The 16,419-nt window shown below is 37.0% G+C and overlaps 1 protein-coding gene and 1 pseudogene across 1 annotated transcript in view; one reads left to right on the top strand and one right to left on the bottom strand.

The window, feature by feature from the left end:
* LOC115296581 (cysteine-rich secretory protein 3-like) overlaps positions 1–8,050 on the top strand; it is a 41,266-nt gene extending 33,216 nt beyond the window's left edge. Inside the window, exons 6-9 of the mRNA XM_029945045.1 lie at positions 2,817–2,962; positions 3,375–3,472; positions 5,318–5,406; positions 7,355–8,050. Coding sequence (XP_029800905.1) covers positions 2,817–2,962; positions 3,375–3,472; positions 5,318–5,406; positions 7,355–7,482 — 461 coding nt within the window. The 3' untranslated portion in view covers positions 7,483–8,050. The remainder of the gene's footprint in view (positions 1–2,816; positions 2,963–3,374; positions 3,473–5,317; positions 5,407–7,354) is intronic.
* The window catches only part of LOC115296578, a 76,449-nt pseudogene extending 60,109 nt beyond the window's left edge, over positions 1–16,340 (bottom strand).
* Positions 16,341–16,419: the final 79 nt, after the last annotated feature.

Raw genomic sequence — 16,419 nt, 5'->3', positions numbered from 1 at the left:
TTTTGCCATTTGCAACAACATGGATGGAGCTAAAGAGTATAATGCTAAGCAAAATTAGTCACAAAGAGACAAATACTATATGATTTCACGCATATATGTAATTTAAGGAACAAAACTAACAAGGGAGAGAGGGAGAGAGAGAGAGAGAGAGAGACCAATAAATGAGTCTTAACTATAGAGACAAAACTAATGATTACTGAGGGGAGGAAGATGGGAGAAGGGTGAAATGGGTGATAGGGATTAAGGAGTGCACTTGTCATCATGCGTACAATATGATGACATGAGGGTGACATATGGAATTGTTCAATCACTATATTGTACATCTGAAACTAATAAAACACTGTATGTTACCTGTATTGGAAAAAAATATAAAATAAAATGCTAAATGAAAATGGTAAATAAAAATATATATAGAAAACAAAACAAAACAAAAACAAATCTTCTGCCAATTTTTAAATTGAGTTAATTTTGGGAGAACCTGGGTGGTTCAGTGGGTTAAGCCTCCAATTTTGGCTCACGTCATGATCTCACAGTTTGTGGGTTTGAGCCCCGCATCGGGTTCTATGCTGACAGTTCAGAGCCTGGGGTTTGTTTCAGACTCTGTGTCTCCCTCTCTCTCTGCCCCTCCCTTGTTCGCACTGTCTCTGTCTTAAAAATAAACATTTAAAAAAATTTTTTAAAAAGAAATTGAGTTAATTTTTGCTATTAGGTTGTATGAGTTCTTTACACACTTTGAAAGTTAACTCCTTATCAATTATATGCTATGCAAATATTTTCACTCATTCTGTAAGTTATTTTCACTTTGTTAAAGGTCCTACTTATTTATTTTTGCTTTTGTTGCTTGTACATTTAGTGTCACATTCAGGAAATCATTTCTAGGCCAATGTCAAAGAACTTTTTCCCCATGTTTTTTTCTAGGAGTTTTATTATTTCAGGTCACATGTTTAAGTCTTTAATCCATTTTGAGGTAAACTTTGTGCATAGTGTAATTTAGGTGTCCAAATTTACTCTTCTCCATGTGGCTGTCCAATTTTCTCAGCATCACTTACTGAAGAGATTGGGGGTTTGGGCCCATTGAGAAGAATTAGTATTGTTAAAATATCCGTGTTACCCAAAGTCATTTATATACCTGTTGGCTGGTTGGACATCTTCCTTGGAGAAATGTCTGTCCAAGTCGATTGTGTTCAGAAGAGATCTTTAGTCAGTTCTTCAGGCAGCTTCCAGAAAAGATAGAAATTTAGACATCCCATCCAACTTTTTGCTTTCCCAGGGAGAGGCTAGGAGCTAGGGTTTTGTATCTGCTCACTCTGTGCTGACCCAGGAGAGACTATGGCTACAGCCAGCCCAAACCCCTATCTGTCTTCATTTGCCCCAAGCAACTAGATTGTGCTAGGTCTAGTTAGCATTCTCAGAGTGGGAAGTCAGAAGCCAGGCTTTGGGACAGCCTCTGGGAAGTTTGTGACATTGGATACCCAGACCAACTCTTCCCCAGCCCAGGGAGAACCAGGTAGCTGTGGTGTTTGTTTGCTTGCTCTCTGCTGAGCTGAAGCGAGGAACCATGGCATCTACCAATGCAAAACTCCATCTGTGTTCTCCCCCCAGGGGGGTGGCACTGTACCAAACCCATGAGAGCTCCATGACTGGTAAGAGAGATGTCAGCTTTTGGGGCAGCCCTGGGAAAATAGCACTGGACACACCAATCAACTCTTTGCTTCCTCAGGAGAAAGCAGCTCAAAGCTGAGATTTTTTTATTTGCTTGCTATGTGCTAAGCCAGAGGGAGGAGATATGATATCTACCAGTCCCAGCCATCATCTCCTTTCTCCTGCAGATAGCTAGTCTGTGCCTGACAGTCAGAGCTCCAGACTAGCAAGACAGAAGCCAACCATCTGGGAGTTTCCTTAAGGAAGGGTTGGAATGCTGGACAAATAAACCAACTCTTTCCTTCCCCTGGGAGAAGCTGGGAGATACGAGATCCCTTGGCAGGCATTGGGTTGAGGGTAGGCATCTAGCAAGAGGGTGTCCTACTTTCCCTACAGGCTTCAGTGAGTCTGCGTTCATAGTCTCCCCGGGTATAGAAGCCTTGCAATTAGTTCTGATTTCTAGCAAGGGCAATTTGTTCAGGAGTTGTTGCTGAATCAGTATGCTTGTGGGAGAAGGAGAACCCAGGGCTTCCTACTCCCCTATCTTGCTGATGTCACCCTCTGCAAGGCCCTTCTTACCTACTTCTCTGAGGAAGATTTGGCCTTATGACATTCTGATTTATTGATTAAGGCAGGATCCAAAGGCTTTGAAAACTGCTATCCCATCTGATGTAAGCTGCCTCTTAATTGGGGCTCTTAAAGACGGCCTGTAGAACTTTTTTCCCAGTTCACACAAATATCATATCACAAACATTTACTCAGGGCCCAATATATAAAAATATCTGGGTGAGAGTAGACCAGAAGACAAAAAAGAATAAAGGTTGGTCACTACCCTTTGCATACTCATAGTACAAAGCTGAGAGTTCAGAAACTATTACACATGTGAAGAACTTCACATGAAAAAGAATGCATCTCTGACAATCCAAAAGGAGAAGGATTTTAAAGCATAAGATCTCAACCTATTCAGAGTTTTGCATGTTCAGGCGAGCCTCACTGTGGTAGATAGATTTGCTTTCTATTCAGCTTGATAGTTGATAAGGACAGAAGCCGTTTTATTATGTGTTGAGTCGGCAAGCATAGGCACTGTTTGAATGGTAACATCTTTGTGTTCATTTAGTAGATTTCTTTTGCCATTTGCAGGCTTTATTGCTTCTTTATGATCTGTTTCTCCTTAGGTACAAGTTGTGGTGAGAATCTCTATATGTCATCTCACCCTCAATCGTGGTCAGTCGCAATCCAAACATGGTATAATGAGAACACCGATTTTATCTATGGTAAGGGACCAAAGACTTCCGATGCAGTTGTTGGACATTATACCCAGGTAAGGAAAACAAATGAAAATACTTCTGCTACAGACGCTCTAATATAGAAAGCTTCTCCAAATGATGATCAAAACGTGTTCAATTTGTGTGAGAGCATGAGTAGACCTAGTAGCCTTGGCATTGACTGGTACTTCATCTACAGCTGTCATATATTCCTTGGCTGGCAGAACTTTTCATAGGGAAGCATGCTCTGCACTTTCCCAACATTATAAATGCATAAAGTGATGAATGTATATGAAAATTCAGTATTTAAAATGTGTGGTTTGCTTCAATAAATGAATTAAATATTTTCACAAGGCACATGACTACAAATCATAACGATAACATTTTTTTTCTGTTTCACAATTGCTACTATTTTTCATTATTTTCCCTCTTTCATGTACTTTTCTATGTTCCCTTCTGGATTTGTAGGTTGTTTGGTACTCCTCTTACCGCGTTGGATGTGGAATGGCCTACTGTCCCAATCAAAGAAGTCTAAAATACTACTATGTCTGCCAGTATTGTCCTGCGTAAGTATACATTTTAGAGTTGAATACCAATACTCCCATCTGCAATTTAAAATTTTGAAATTTTTGTATATTAAACGAACTACACTATAAAGCATTTTTCAATAAAAAGAAGGAAGTATGTCTTTGGAAATGCCTTTTAAGTTGAGATACATTCAATTTACCAGAGAAGAGACCAGGCTCTCAGTTCTTAGTGTAAAATCCGAAACTCTCTTTCCCCAATTACGTGACATCTTTTCTCTCAGTCGCCTTTCCCTTGGGCTCACAGCTATTTCCGGAGCCTGGGTAGTATGCATTTCTCTGGATTTGATATCATTAGTTCTCACTAACTTCGTACTCTAAGAGGGTGGAAGCTTGATGGTGAAGCAAGGGATGGGTAGTGGAGTGGCAAATGGGGAACAGCTGATTGTGATTTCAGCTCTTTCTGCTAAAATGTTCCACCCCTACTTATCTAAAAAACCACCTACATTATTACCAACCCAGATAATTTGTCCTTTGACTCTCAAAAGCTTTTTAAGAGATCTTTAATGTGTCTCAGAGTCCAGAAAAGAACATCCTTGCTGTTGATTTTACAGAAGTTTTCACAAAATCTCCATAACGAACTACCCTTTAAGATCCTGACTTGTAGCAGGAAATGTATTCTTTTATTAAAGATGATGATTGAACTTACCCAGAATAAGTTCTGTGCATATACTGAAGATCTAATCTCAACATATCTGTTAACCTTAACTTCTTTAAATGTTTGAAATTCTTTGCCACTGAGGACGGGGGGACCCCTAAAACCAAGCTTCCTTCAGGCTTGATTTGAGACTGTAGATAAGCCAAGTATGTGGATCTCCCATTTGAGAAGTATGACTCCCAATGTCATTTTCCTGAAAGCACCTATCAGGGTTTAGTAGAAGGAATTAAAGTTCCTAGGAGAACACATCCAAACTCCCTGCCTGGCTGTACGATGAGGATCTGAAGCCAGACATGTGAAGCGAGGGTTGCCGTGAATAACGAGGGAAAGCCGGGGTGAGAGAACTTCGAGAACACACTTGTGTCTATTTCACATTTTTCCAGGGGCTCCCACACATTCAGGTATTTTCTGTGCAGGGGCTGAGATTTAGCTGCATGGCCTTGTGTTGTTGGCCCACTTGGAGCAATCAGGATTTTGACTGTCTTGTATTGTAAGACAGTAACCATCAATTGAATAATATTCACCAAAGAGGTGTAGGCTAGTTACTGTAAGACCAATATACCTTAGAGATTAGTGTTAATAAAACCATTTTTCTAGCATTATTGTCTTTTTCAAATATTAAAATCTCACACACAAAACCTCTAGACATTCAAAATCTTCCTATCACCCCTACCTTCCAAATACACACATCAAAAATCACTTGAAAATCATCACCCCCATCTAGAGGACAAAATTATCCTGGGCTTTACCTTCTCTAGTTCATATTATAGAAACTCGTTCTTTCCCAGGAACTTGCTGTCTCCCTAAGAAATATGTTTTATCAGTAGCCAGCACCTTGGGGCACATTGCTTTAGCAATTGGCTAAGTCTGGATGAGAAAGAATGTGGCCATGTTGAAATACACTCCAAAAACTTTAGACCCTGTTTATGCCATTTCAGTTGCTCAGGCTGTGAGATTATGGTCAAGAAAGTAAGTGAATGTGTGAGTTATTTTCTTACTTTACGTTGGTATCTAAGTACATTTTGGGAATCTTAGTTTTTCAGCTATTTGACATGATCAAAAACATTGAATAAATATTCGGGTATATGTGGTACTAGGTGCTACCCTGGTAGCATAAACTAAACTGAAAAATAAAAGAACGTCTGACATTTGGTTATTTCAAATTTCAGTGGTAATCATCTTCGCAAGATAAATACACCCTACCTAGAAGGAAAACCTTGTGCCAGCTGCCCTAATCATTGTGACAATGGACTTTGCAGTAAGTTTGAAGTCATTAACTTGCTAGAACATCTAATAAAATGGACTGGCATTTTTTTCTTTAACAAATAGAAAATCTGGGGCACCTAAGTGGCTCAGTCAGTTAAGCCTTTGACTTTATTTTGGCTCAGGTCATGATCTCAGGTCAAGCCTCATGTCGGGCTCTATGGATTCTCTCTCTCTCTCTCTCTCTCTCTCTCTCTCAATAAGTAAATAAACTTAAAAAAGAATTATAAAATCCTCTGATTGTAAGCCAACTTAAGCAATGCCCTCATGCAAAAGACAAAAAAAAATATTCAACAGAGTGTGTTTAATCAAAAACTTTATACAACCCAGTATCTATGTTTATTAGTAATGAAAACCCTGTAACCATATATAACCTAAATAAACATCTACCATCAATGTATATTTGTGCTTATGTTGGACTCAGTACATATTGGCATATAAAAATGCTTCTGTGGAAATACTAATGTTAATGTAGTTATAGCAGATTTTCACTATTGCATTTTAAAAAGAGAAAACATCTACAAACATAAAAGTGTGAGACCACAGATATGGTTCAGTCCAGATACCAAACATTCCTTATACCAGTGAGTTCATTATACTAAATTCTTCATTTTTCCCATACTATAGTTAGAATAATCAATTTTAATTTAATAATCATTTGCACTTGTGTTTGTTCGTAATTTTTGTATGCTTTTAAAATGTCAATCAAATCCTTATATAGCAGTATTAGTTCACAGAAATCTCAAAACTATTTTAGCAAAAAGGAGTACGTTTGGTGTCATATATCTCATTTTCGTTATTGTTATCAATATAAATACAAAGAGTTGGTATCAATTAAAGAAAATACACCCCTGATGAATACTATTTGTTAATGGGTTTGGAGTTTATCCTGTTAGTAATGAGCAACCAATTGAAAAAATTTTAAACCACAAGAGTGATGAAATCAGAATTGTGTTTTTTCAAGATCTGGCAGGAATTTGGAAAAACAAATGGATCAAAGCAAGCTTGAAGACTGTTGGAAACATGGGTTCAAAAACCAAATGGATGTTCTTATTGCATTAGGACAAAATCAATAAAGAGAAATAGACAGTAATGAGTGACAGGGAAGAAGTAGAATAGCCACTATTTGTTGAGTGCTGATAACAAGCAGAGAGCAATGAGCTCATATTGATTCCCGGTGTCTGGTTTGAATTATTTAGTAGTTAAGAGTGTCATTTCTCTGATATTGGGGGAGCTGAGTTGGGAGTTGAGGAGGGACTCCAAAGGAATGCCAAGTTTGCAGGTAGAATGATGAATTTACTTTGAGAGTTAATTGAGTTTGTGGCCACTAAGAGACTTCAATGTCTGATAATCATAGTAAATGTCTGATAATCATAGTAAAATTTCCTCCTGTTTTTACATACACATCTTGTAATAATGGTTTCTTACTCTTGAAAGAAAAATTAGTGGCTCTAGAGTCTAGATAAAGCAACAGCATCTAACATAACTTTTTGCAATGATGTAAATGTTCAATATTTGCACTGTCCTGTAAAGTAGCCCCTAATCAGATTGGTCATGGAGCACCGAGAATGTAACAAGTGTCACTAATAACCTGAACTTGTATTTTCTTAATTTTATTTCATTTTAATTAATTTAAGTTTAAATTTTAACAACCACTTAGATAGAGCCTATAATTTTGGACAGTGTAATTTTAGAGACTCATTTATATTTATTTTACTTTGTTTTCTGAGGGAGAAAAGTAGGTCAATTCATCTTAGAAGCATTTCAAAAAGCTCAAATTTTAAAAGAAGTGATGGATTAATGTGTTCCTTCACATCATAGTATAATGATGCCAACTTGTTTGCTCAATTATCCTCTCCCTACTTGCATTGAATTTATTGTTTGTGTTGCTGTTATAGAGGAAAGTTATAATGAACTGACTAATTTCTTTGTTTTTATTCCAGCCAATGTTTGCAACTATGAAGATAAATATAACAACTGTAATAATTTGAAGGAAAAAGTAACCTGTAACCATATTACTGTCAGGGATGGTTGTAAGGCTTCCTGCAATTGTCAAGATAAAATTTATTAAATACCCAACACAGACTGAGCAAGGCTATGTGGAGAAGGGCAACACCATCTACTTAGATTTGACATTAGCAAAGATATTGTAAGCACGTTGGCTACAAACTTGATTCCGAATAATGAGTCTTTTTCTCTTGGATCTACTTTTTATTTTATAGAAATCTCTTTCATCAGAGGATTAAAAAGTTATATAATCTATAATTATATTATCTGTTACTCATGTAAAAATTATGAGCAATAAGGAAATACTAAGAAACCATTACAGACCAGAGGAGACAAAGAAAACATGAGAACTAAATGGAATGTGGTCTCTCAGAGACCCTGGAACACAACAAGGTCACTAATGGAAAAAGTTGTGAAATCTGAATAGGGTCTGAATTATTTTTGATAGTAATGTCTCCTTCTTATTCTTGACAAATGTACTAGGTTATACAAGAAGATAACATGCGGGGAAACTAAAACTGGGTGATGAGTATATGGGAATCCTCTGCACTATCTTAGCAAAGTTTCTGTAAATCTAAAAATACCCCAAAATAAAAAGTGCATTAAAAAAACAGTTTTCTTGGTTCCATAATGCTTGGAAAATTCTCCTCTTGATTATCTGGTTATTCTTTCTCAGACACTCCTCCCCCAGTGTCTCTACTCCATTGCTAAATGTGTTATTTTATCTTCTTCATGGACTTTTCAGATAATACCAATGATTGGACTGTCCAGTTAGACTCATATCCTTATCCAGTGTCAAGATTCACTATTTCAAGGACAGGAATAGTCATGGGGTAAAGGGAAAACAGGGAGAGATATGAGTTCACCAATGCAATTCCTGAATACTATTAAAAAATTATTAATGTTTATTTTTGAGGGAGAAAGAAACAGAGAATGAGCAGGGAAAAGGCAGGGAGAGAGGGAGACACAGAATCTAAAGCAGGCTTCAGGCTCTGAGGCGTCAGTACAGAGCCTAATGTGTGGCTTGAACCCACGATCCGAGAGATCATGATCTGAGCTGAAGTCTGATGCTCAACTGAATGAGCCACCCAGGTGCCCCTGAATGGTATTTTTGCAGCACATTCCTTAATATCTAAAGTGAAAGACTTCTTAGCTTATTTTCAAAACCTTTCCATTGACACCTAACGTACTTAGGATATTCATACTCTTAAACTGATCTCTAACTTTTCTTTCTAATCTCACTTCATTCCTCTCTCCTTTATTTCTTATGCTCCAAGTACAATGATTTTATCAAATTCTTTCAAGCTCCTCAAGATTTTCCTTACCTTGCCTAAAGGCATTTTTGTTTGCTATTAGCTCTATCTAGAAGAGTCCTCCTTCTATTATTTGCTAGAATAACTCCTTCACATTAAATGGCATTTTAGCCAAGAAATCCCTTTGACTACTTAATCTGAAGAACCCCTCCCCATTTTCTCTTATAGCTTCTTTGCAATTCTTTTACAATAATCATTGCAATGTATCATAATTCATTCCTGTATTCAATAAATATTTTTTGAAAAATGTCTTTGGTATTTACTTAGGTGTTTGAAATAAGGGAATTAGCAAGAGAGACCAACTTCCAAACTTCATGGAGTTCAGACTTTCATAGGGATAAGAGGAAGAAAAGTATTTGCAAATAAATACGTAAGCTAGTATTGGAAGTGGTAAGTGCTATGAACTAAAATGGGCAGCAGAATAGAGAGTAAAGAGGATAGACTAGGAAAATGTTAATAGGAGAGTCAAGCACATCCTCTCTGAGAAAGGAATAGAATCATAATAGAAGTGAGAGAATAATGGATAAGATAATTTGATCAAAACAAAAACAGAATGGTGAGTATAAAGTTAAGGTAGGAGTAGAGTTGGCATATTCGAGGAAAGGCAAGATGACTAGAATGATTGAAGCAGAATGAGCAAGGTAAAGATCATTTTGAAAGCAGGTCAAAGAGTTATGGTATGCTCGAGGGCACATAAAGAATTGGGATATTATTATAAGTAAGATAGCAAGCCATGAAAGTATATTGAAGAAGAGAGTGAGATGATTAGATATAGATTGTAAGAGAATAAGAGTAGAAGCAAGAAACCAGTTAAGAGATTATTGACTAGAAGAGAGATTAAGTTAAATTGCACTATATTATAGATATACCATGTATACAGTGCATATCATGCAATTTAAGGATTATTTTTGTTTATGTCATGACAGAAAACAGGAGAACTATTTCCCAACTCAGGCTAGCACTACCTTATGCCAAAGCCAGGCAAAGATATCACAAAAGAAAAGAAAACTACATACTATTATTTCTCATGAACATAGACACAACATTTAAAAAGGATTATACACCATGACAAAGTGAAGTTATTGCGGGAATAAAATGTTGTTTCGACATTCAAAAATCAATGTCTATACCATTTGGAAATAAAGATATCATATATTTAGATATTCAAAAAATGCATAAAAAGATGCAAAAAATGCACTTGACAAAATTCAACACCTTTAATAAAAACAATTTTCAGAAAACTAGGAATAGAAGGTAACTTCCTCACCCTAATAAGAAATATTTTACAAAATCCTCCACCTAACTTATACTTAGTAGTGAATGACTGAATTCTTTCTTTATATTAAAATAGGTGAAAAAAATATTAGAGTATTTTTTAAATCTGGAATCCCCTAACAGGAATAAAGCAAAGTTATCAGTTTGCACCACTTTGTTCACATTGTAAGTAAACTGCCAGTGCAGTAAAGTAAAGAAGAAGAAAATAAAAACATACAGGGTGGTAAAGGGCACTGGGTAGGTATCTAGAGACTTAGGTTCCAATCTTGCTCTCCTTGGACTACCTGTCTATAACCTTTGGGGAAGATGATAAAATAGGAGGACACTAGGCTCACCTTGTCCCACAGATCCAACTAGTTAACACCCACATCAGTGTAAATAACAGAAAATGATCCAGAGACTGGCACAAGAAAGTCCACAACTAAAAGTAGGGGAGAGGCCACCTCGAAGAAGGGTAAGAAGGGTGAAGAGAGTGAAATGAAGTGTTTGACCATGGCCATCCACAGAGGGGAGGGAGCCAGTGGCATGAAGAAAGGACAGAAACAGACTTTCACAGTGAGGACAAATCCCTGTAACATTTGCCTTTGAAAGCAAAAGGAACTGAAGTTTTTGAATTCTTATAGCAAGAATTAAGACTTAAAGCATAGAATTTTAAAAATCAGTGGGCTCTTCTGTAGGAGAGCCCCGAGGGCAAGAGAAAGCTGAGTCCTTGCCCGGAAAGAGATAGCACAAAAAACAGTCCATTCAGATCCAGCACAGAACAAGCAGGTTGAAAAACTCTGGTGGCAGACAGGAGGGAGAGTGATTTGTTCATCGCAGAGCGCTGCCTGGAGAGAGAGAAATCACAGGAAGACCCCTCTAGGAATGAAGGACCTGGCAAGTGCCATTTCCTTCTCCTGCCCCCCAGCATAAACAATGGCCACCTGTGGGAAATAGGAAGGAACACTCTTACCTAACTTGCTTGCACCAAACCTGCCCCCCATGTATCCGTGGATGCGCCCTTCCCAGTCATGCTTGCCTCATTCCCAGCATGTGTGTCCCCTTTCCCCTCCCCCAGAAGACCAGCACAAACTCTGTCAGCACCATAGCTCCCAGCCCGTGCGTTTTGCTGGACCTCGGTTCCTGCAGCAGTAAGGGCACATATCATTTTCATACGTGCAGAAAAGGCATTTGACAAAGTACAACATCCATTCATTATAAAAAGCCTCTGCATTGTATTGTGTTGTATGGAAAACTATTTGACAATAAAATATTATGGAAAAAAAATTAAAAGAAAATAAATTTTAAAAAAAAGCCTCTGCAAAGTAAGTCTAGAGGGAACATACCTCAACAAAATAAAGGCCTTAGGGAAAAACTCAGCGCTTTTCCCCTTAGGTCAGGAACAAGACAAAAGTGTTCATTCTCAATACTTTTATTCAACATATGCAAGTCCTAGCCACAGAAATTAGATAGCAAAAAGAAATGAAAGGCACTCAAATTGGTAAAGAAGAAGTAAAACTCTCACTATTAGCACAGGAAAGAGTACCACACAGTACCATACCATACAGAAAACCTAAAAGACTCCACCAAAAAACTTCTAGAACTGATAGGTCAATTCAGGAAACTCACAGGATACAAAATCAATATACAGAAATCCATTGCATTCCTATGCACTAATAATGAAGCACGATAAAGTGAAATTGAGAAAACAATCCCATTTACAACTGTGCCAAAAACAATAAAATATTTAGGAATAAACTTAACCAAAGATATGAAAGATCTGTACTCTGAAAACTATAAAACACTGATGAAAGAAATTCAAGATGATGCCAACAAATGGAAACACATTCCATGCTCATGGATGAAAGAACAAATATTATTAAAATGACTATCTTACCCAAAACAATCCACAGATGTCATGCAAGCCCTATCAAAATACCAAGAGCATTTTTTGCAGAACCAGAATAAAGCACCTAAATTTGTATGGGACCATAAAAGGCCTTGAATAGCCAAGCAATCTTGAAAAAGAAAAGCAAAACTGGAGGTATCATAATTTTGGACTTCAAGTTACATTACAAAGTTGTAGTAATAAAAACTGTGGTGCTGGCGTAAAAATAAACATCTAGGTCAATAGAATAGAACAGAAAACTCAGCAATAAACCCATAATTGATGGTCAGTTAATCTTCCACAAAGGAGGAATGAATATGCAATGGGAAAAAAGCAGTCTCTTCAACAACTGTTGCTGTAAAAGCTGGACAGCCACATGAGAAAGAATGAAACTGGACCACTTTCTTTCACCATACACAAAATTATAAACTCAAAATGGATTAAAGACCTAAATGTGACACCTAAAACCATAAAAGTTCTACAAGAGAGCACAGGTGGTAATGTCTCTGACATTAGCTGCAGGGACATTTTTCTAGATCTGTCTCCTGAGACAAAGGAAATAAAAACATAAGTTAATTACATCAGAATAAAAAGGTTCTCAACAGTGAAGAAAACAACACAGCTAAAAGGCAGCCTACAGAATTGTAAAAGACATTTGCAAGTGGCATATCTGATAAAGGGTTTGTATCCAAAATACATAAAAAACTGATACAACTCAACACCCCCAAAACAAATAATCCAATTAAAAATGGACAGAAGACATGAACAGACATTTCTCCCAAGAAGACATACCAATGGACAACAGACACATGAAAAGATGTTCAACATCACTCATTATCAAGGAAATGGAAATCAAAACTACAGTGAGATATCACTTCACAATAATGGCTAAAATAAAAAAGAGAAATAACAAGTGTTGAGAGGTTTTTTTTAAAAAAAGGAACCCTTGTGCACTGTGGGAATGCAAACTTGTGCAGACACTGTGGAAGACAGTATGGAGGTTTCCAAAAAATTAAAATTAGAATTGCCATATGACCCAGTAGTTTCACCACTGGATACTTACCCATAGAATATGAAAACAATAACTAGAAAAGATGTATGCACCCCCTTATATTTTTGCCATTGTTTACAATAACCAAACTATGGAAGCAGTCCAAGTTTCCAATGATAGATGAATGGATAAAGAAGTGATACACACACACACACACACACACACACACACACACACTCTGGATTATCATTCAGTCATAAAAAGAATGAAATCTTACCATTTGCAGCAACAGGGATAGCGCTAGAGAGCATAAGGCTAAGCAAAATAAGTCAGTCAGACAAAGACAAACAACATATGCTTTCACTCATATGTGGAATTCAACAAACCAAATGAACAAAGGGGAAAAAAAGCGAGACAAACCTAGAAATAGACTCTTACATATAGAGAAGAAACTGATGGTTACCTAGGAAAGGTGGCTGTCAAGAACAGTTGAAATAGGTGATGGGGATTAGAGTTCACTGACCATGGTGAAAAACATAAGGGATTTAAGAAAAAGAGAGAGAAAGAAAAGATAGAAACTGTCCTTATTTGCAAATTAAAATGATTTTGTAGAAAACCAAAGAATCTATAAAATAGCTATAAGAACTAGTAAGCAATTTTAGCAAGGTCACCTGTTTACAGAGTGGAGACTGAGGTGAGCGTATTACACATAAAGGAATAAGGTAAGAATTACAATGGATTTCTCCATTTCAGGCATTTTTAACACAACTCCTTTGAGCTCAGCAACTGTTAACTTTTGATTTTACTTGATATTTGAAAGCACTTGTACTTCTCCTTTCAACAGTGATGTACTTTGAAATGCCTCAAAACCTACAAGCTTTCTTCTGTTCTGAGTTTGCCCTCCATACCAAATTCATCATCCACACTGTTCTTGTAACCTCTTCACATCCCAACCATTTGTTCTATTTCTACTCCTCTAAAATTAATATGGGAACTTGTCACCATCTTCTTATTTTTTCTGTCACCAATTTCTTTACTCTGTGAGTCAACCTGCAGTGTTATTGGGTAGCTTTTTTAAAAAAAAGTTTTTATTTATATTCCAGTTAGTTAACATGCAGTGAAATATTAGCTTCAGGTATATAATATAATGACATATATTACACTACCTTACACAGTGCTCATCACAACAAGTGCACTCCTTCATTCCCATCACCTCTTTTTTAAAAAAAAATTTTTAGGTCTTTATTTTATTCTGAGAGAGACAGAGAGTGAGTGGAGGAGGGGCAGAGAGAAAGACACAGAATCCAAAGTAGGCTCCAGACCCTGAGCTGTCAGCACAGGGCCCAACGTGGGGCGTGAACCCACGGACTGTGAGATCATGATCTGAGCCCAAGTCGGATGCCCAACTGACTGAGCCACCCAGGTGTCCCTCCCATCACCTCTTTAACCCATCCCCTCACCAACCTCTCTTCCGGTAACCTTCAGTCTATTCCCTATAGTTGAGAGCCCCTTTGCTCATTTGTTTTTTTCTTAAATTCAACATATGAGTGAAATCATATAGTATTTCTTTTTCTCTGATTTATTTTGCTTAGCATAATACTCTCTAGCTCCATCCATGCCATTGCAAATGGCAAGATTTCTTTCTTTTTTATGGCTGAGTAATATTCTATTCTGAATATTTGATCATAATATTTCCCAACACTCAATAAAAGTACAGTCCCATGTTATATAAAGAAGCAAATCTTCTTAGACTTCTATACAAAATTATCCCAACATTTTCAACAGCCTATCATTCTGACTTACCTTGTGATACATTGATTTGTCTGTTTCTGCCTTTCCAAAAATATGTTCAAACTTTTTTTCTGATCAATTCATACACATTTTTTCAAAGCGGTTCAAGTGTCACTTACCATCTAATTTTTATCCAGATGGTATCAGCTCAGAATTCCCAATTGTTGTAAGTACTTCCTGTTTCAGCTACTTAGCACTAAACTAGACTACCTGGTAATGTTCATGTGTATTTTTCCTACAGTACTATATGTCTTAGAGGAAAGACATGATGTGACTTTTTCTCTGTGTTCCCTAAGAATCTAAGCCAAATCAATATATTTATTTGCTCAACAAATATTTACAAACTATTACTCAGGTAACTGGTATCATGCTAGGCTTTTGATAAATAGCAATAATCCAAAGAGATACAGTCCATTTCTCAAATAAATATTTACTCACAATATCTATTACTACTACATTCAAGGTGCTCTCATTCTGACATCATCAATGGGAACAGGTAATAATTATAGGCGTGCTGTCTCCCAGAATGAAAACTCGGATATTCACAATAGGTTATAGACTGATATGGGATACCAGTGAATTGTGTTGCACTAATAAAAGACAAAGGGACTAAACAACTGTATTTATAAGTAAATAAGTAGCAACTATGTGGATATAAATAATTGAATGTTCAATTAATAATCAAAGCAAGATACAATGAAAACATGAATATAATAGTGAGGACGACAGATCTGAGGCTGGATTTTGTAAACATTCAGAAGGGCTAACTGTCAGAAGTTAACCTTGATTGAATATAACCATAAGAGTAAAGCATGCGAGGATGACCTCTAAAGTTTTTAGTTAGTGGTACTTGAACTGAAATAGCAGTACAAATGAACTCAAATAAGGTCTGTGCATTGGGCACTTGAAATTTTAACATTGCCAGGGGTAGATGACACTCAGCATGATAAGAAATGGTAGTTTGCTATAGTCTCAAAGGTTGGAATGAGAAATTTCAAGCAGGGGGTACAGCGATGCATTTTAATCCTTGGTTAATCATCTTTTGACCAAACATATCCTCTGTGTGACAAGTTAATCCATTCCTTTAAATCTTAAAAATAACTAAGCATGGAAGAAAATGCATCTATTACTCATCTGCCTCCTGCGAAGACAGACAATACCTCTTCAGCCAAGGCTAGGTATATCTGCTGCACTTGAAGCCACTTGCCTTGGATCGGGAATTCTGGGCATTTTCCTAAGACCTGTTTCCGTTACTCTTGTTGAATTTCTTCACTACAAATCTGTTTTGGAATGGAAAAGGAGAAAGAACACTAAGTTTGTTTAACTAACTTTGTTTAACTAAACTAAGTTTGAATACTAGATTTGTTTATAAGCAAACCTGCAAAATGCCTTCTTTATGTAACCCTGAATACACTGTTGTACCAGACTGGGATTGCACTGAAAACTTAAGGTATTTATGGCCCTTACCAATCTGCTCTTTAAATTCTGACCTGTGTTAATTCAGGAATTCTTGTCTGAAAAGGAACGCATCCTTTTTCAGTCACCCCCTTTGCATTTAGAACTCTGGTATTATCTCCATCTTCTACCTACTGTTCAATTGTGAGGGCAAACATTTCCCTCCCTCAAGGGAATGTGTGCAGGATTTTTTCAGCGCGGCATTAGAGAGAGATGAGGCAGTTGTGGAAATTCAGTTCTAGGACGACTGCGCTGAGGGCACAAAGCCCGACTGCGCTGAGGGCACAAAGCCCAGTGACGTAGCTCTTT

This window comes from Suricata suricatta, chromosome 7 (assembly GCF_006229205.1).
Source record: "Suricata suricatta isolate VVHF042 chromosome 7, meerkat_22Aug2017_6uvM2_HiC, whole genome shotgun sequence".
Taxonomy (NCBI): Eukaryota; Metazoa; Chordata; class Mammalia; order Carnivora; family Herpestidae; genus Suricata; species Suricata suricatta.
Note: the sequence above shows the minus strand (reverse complement) of the source record. Positions and strands in the feature narration are given on the sequence as shown.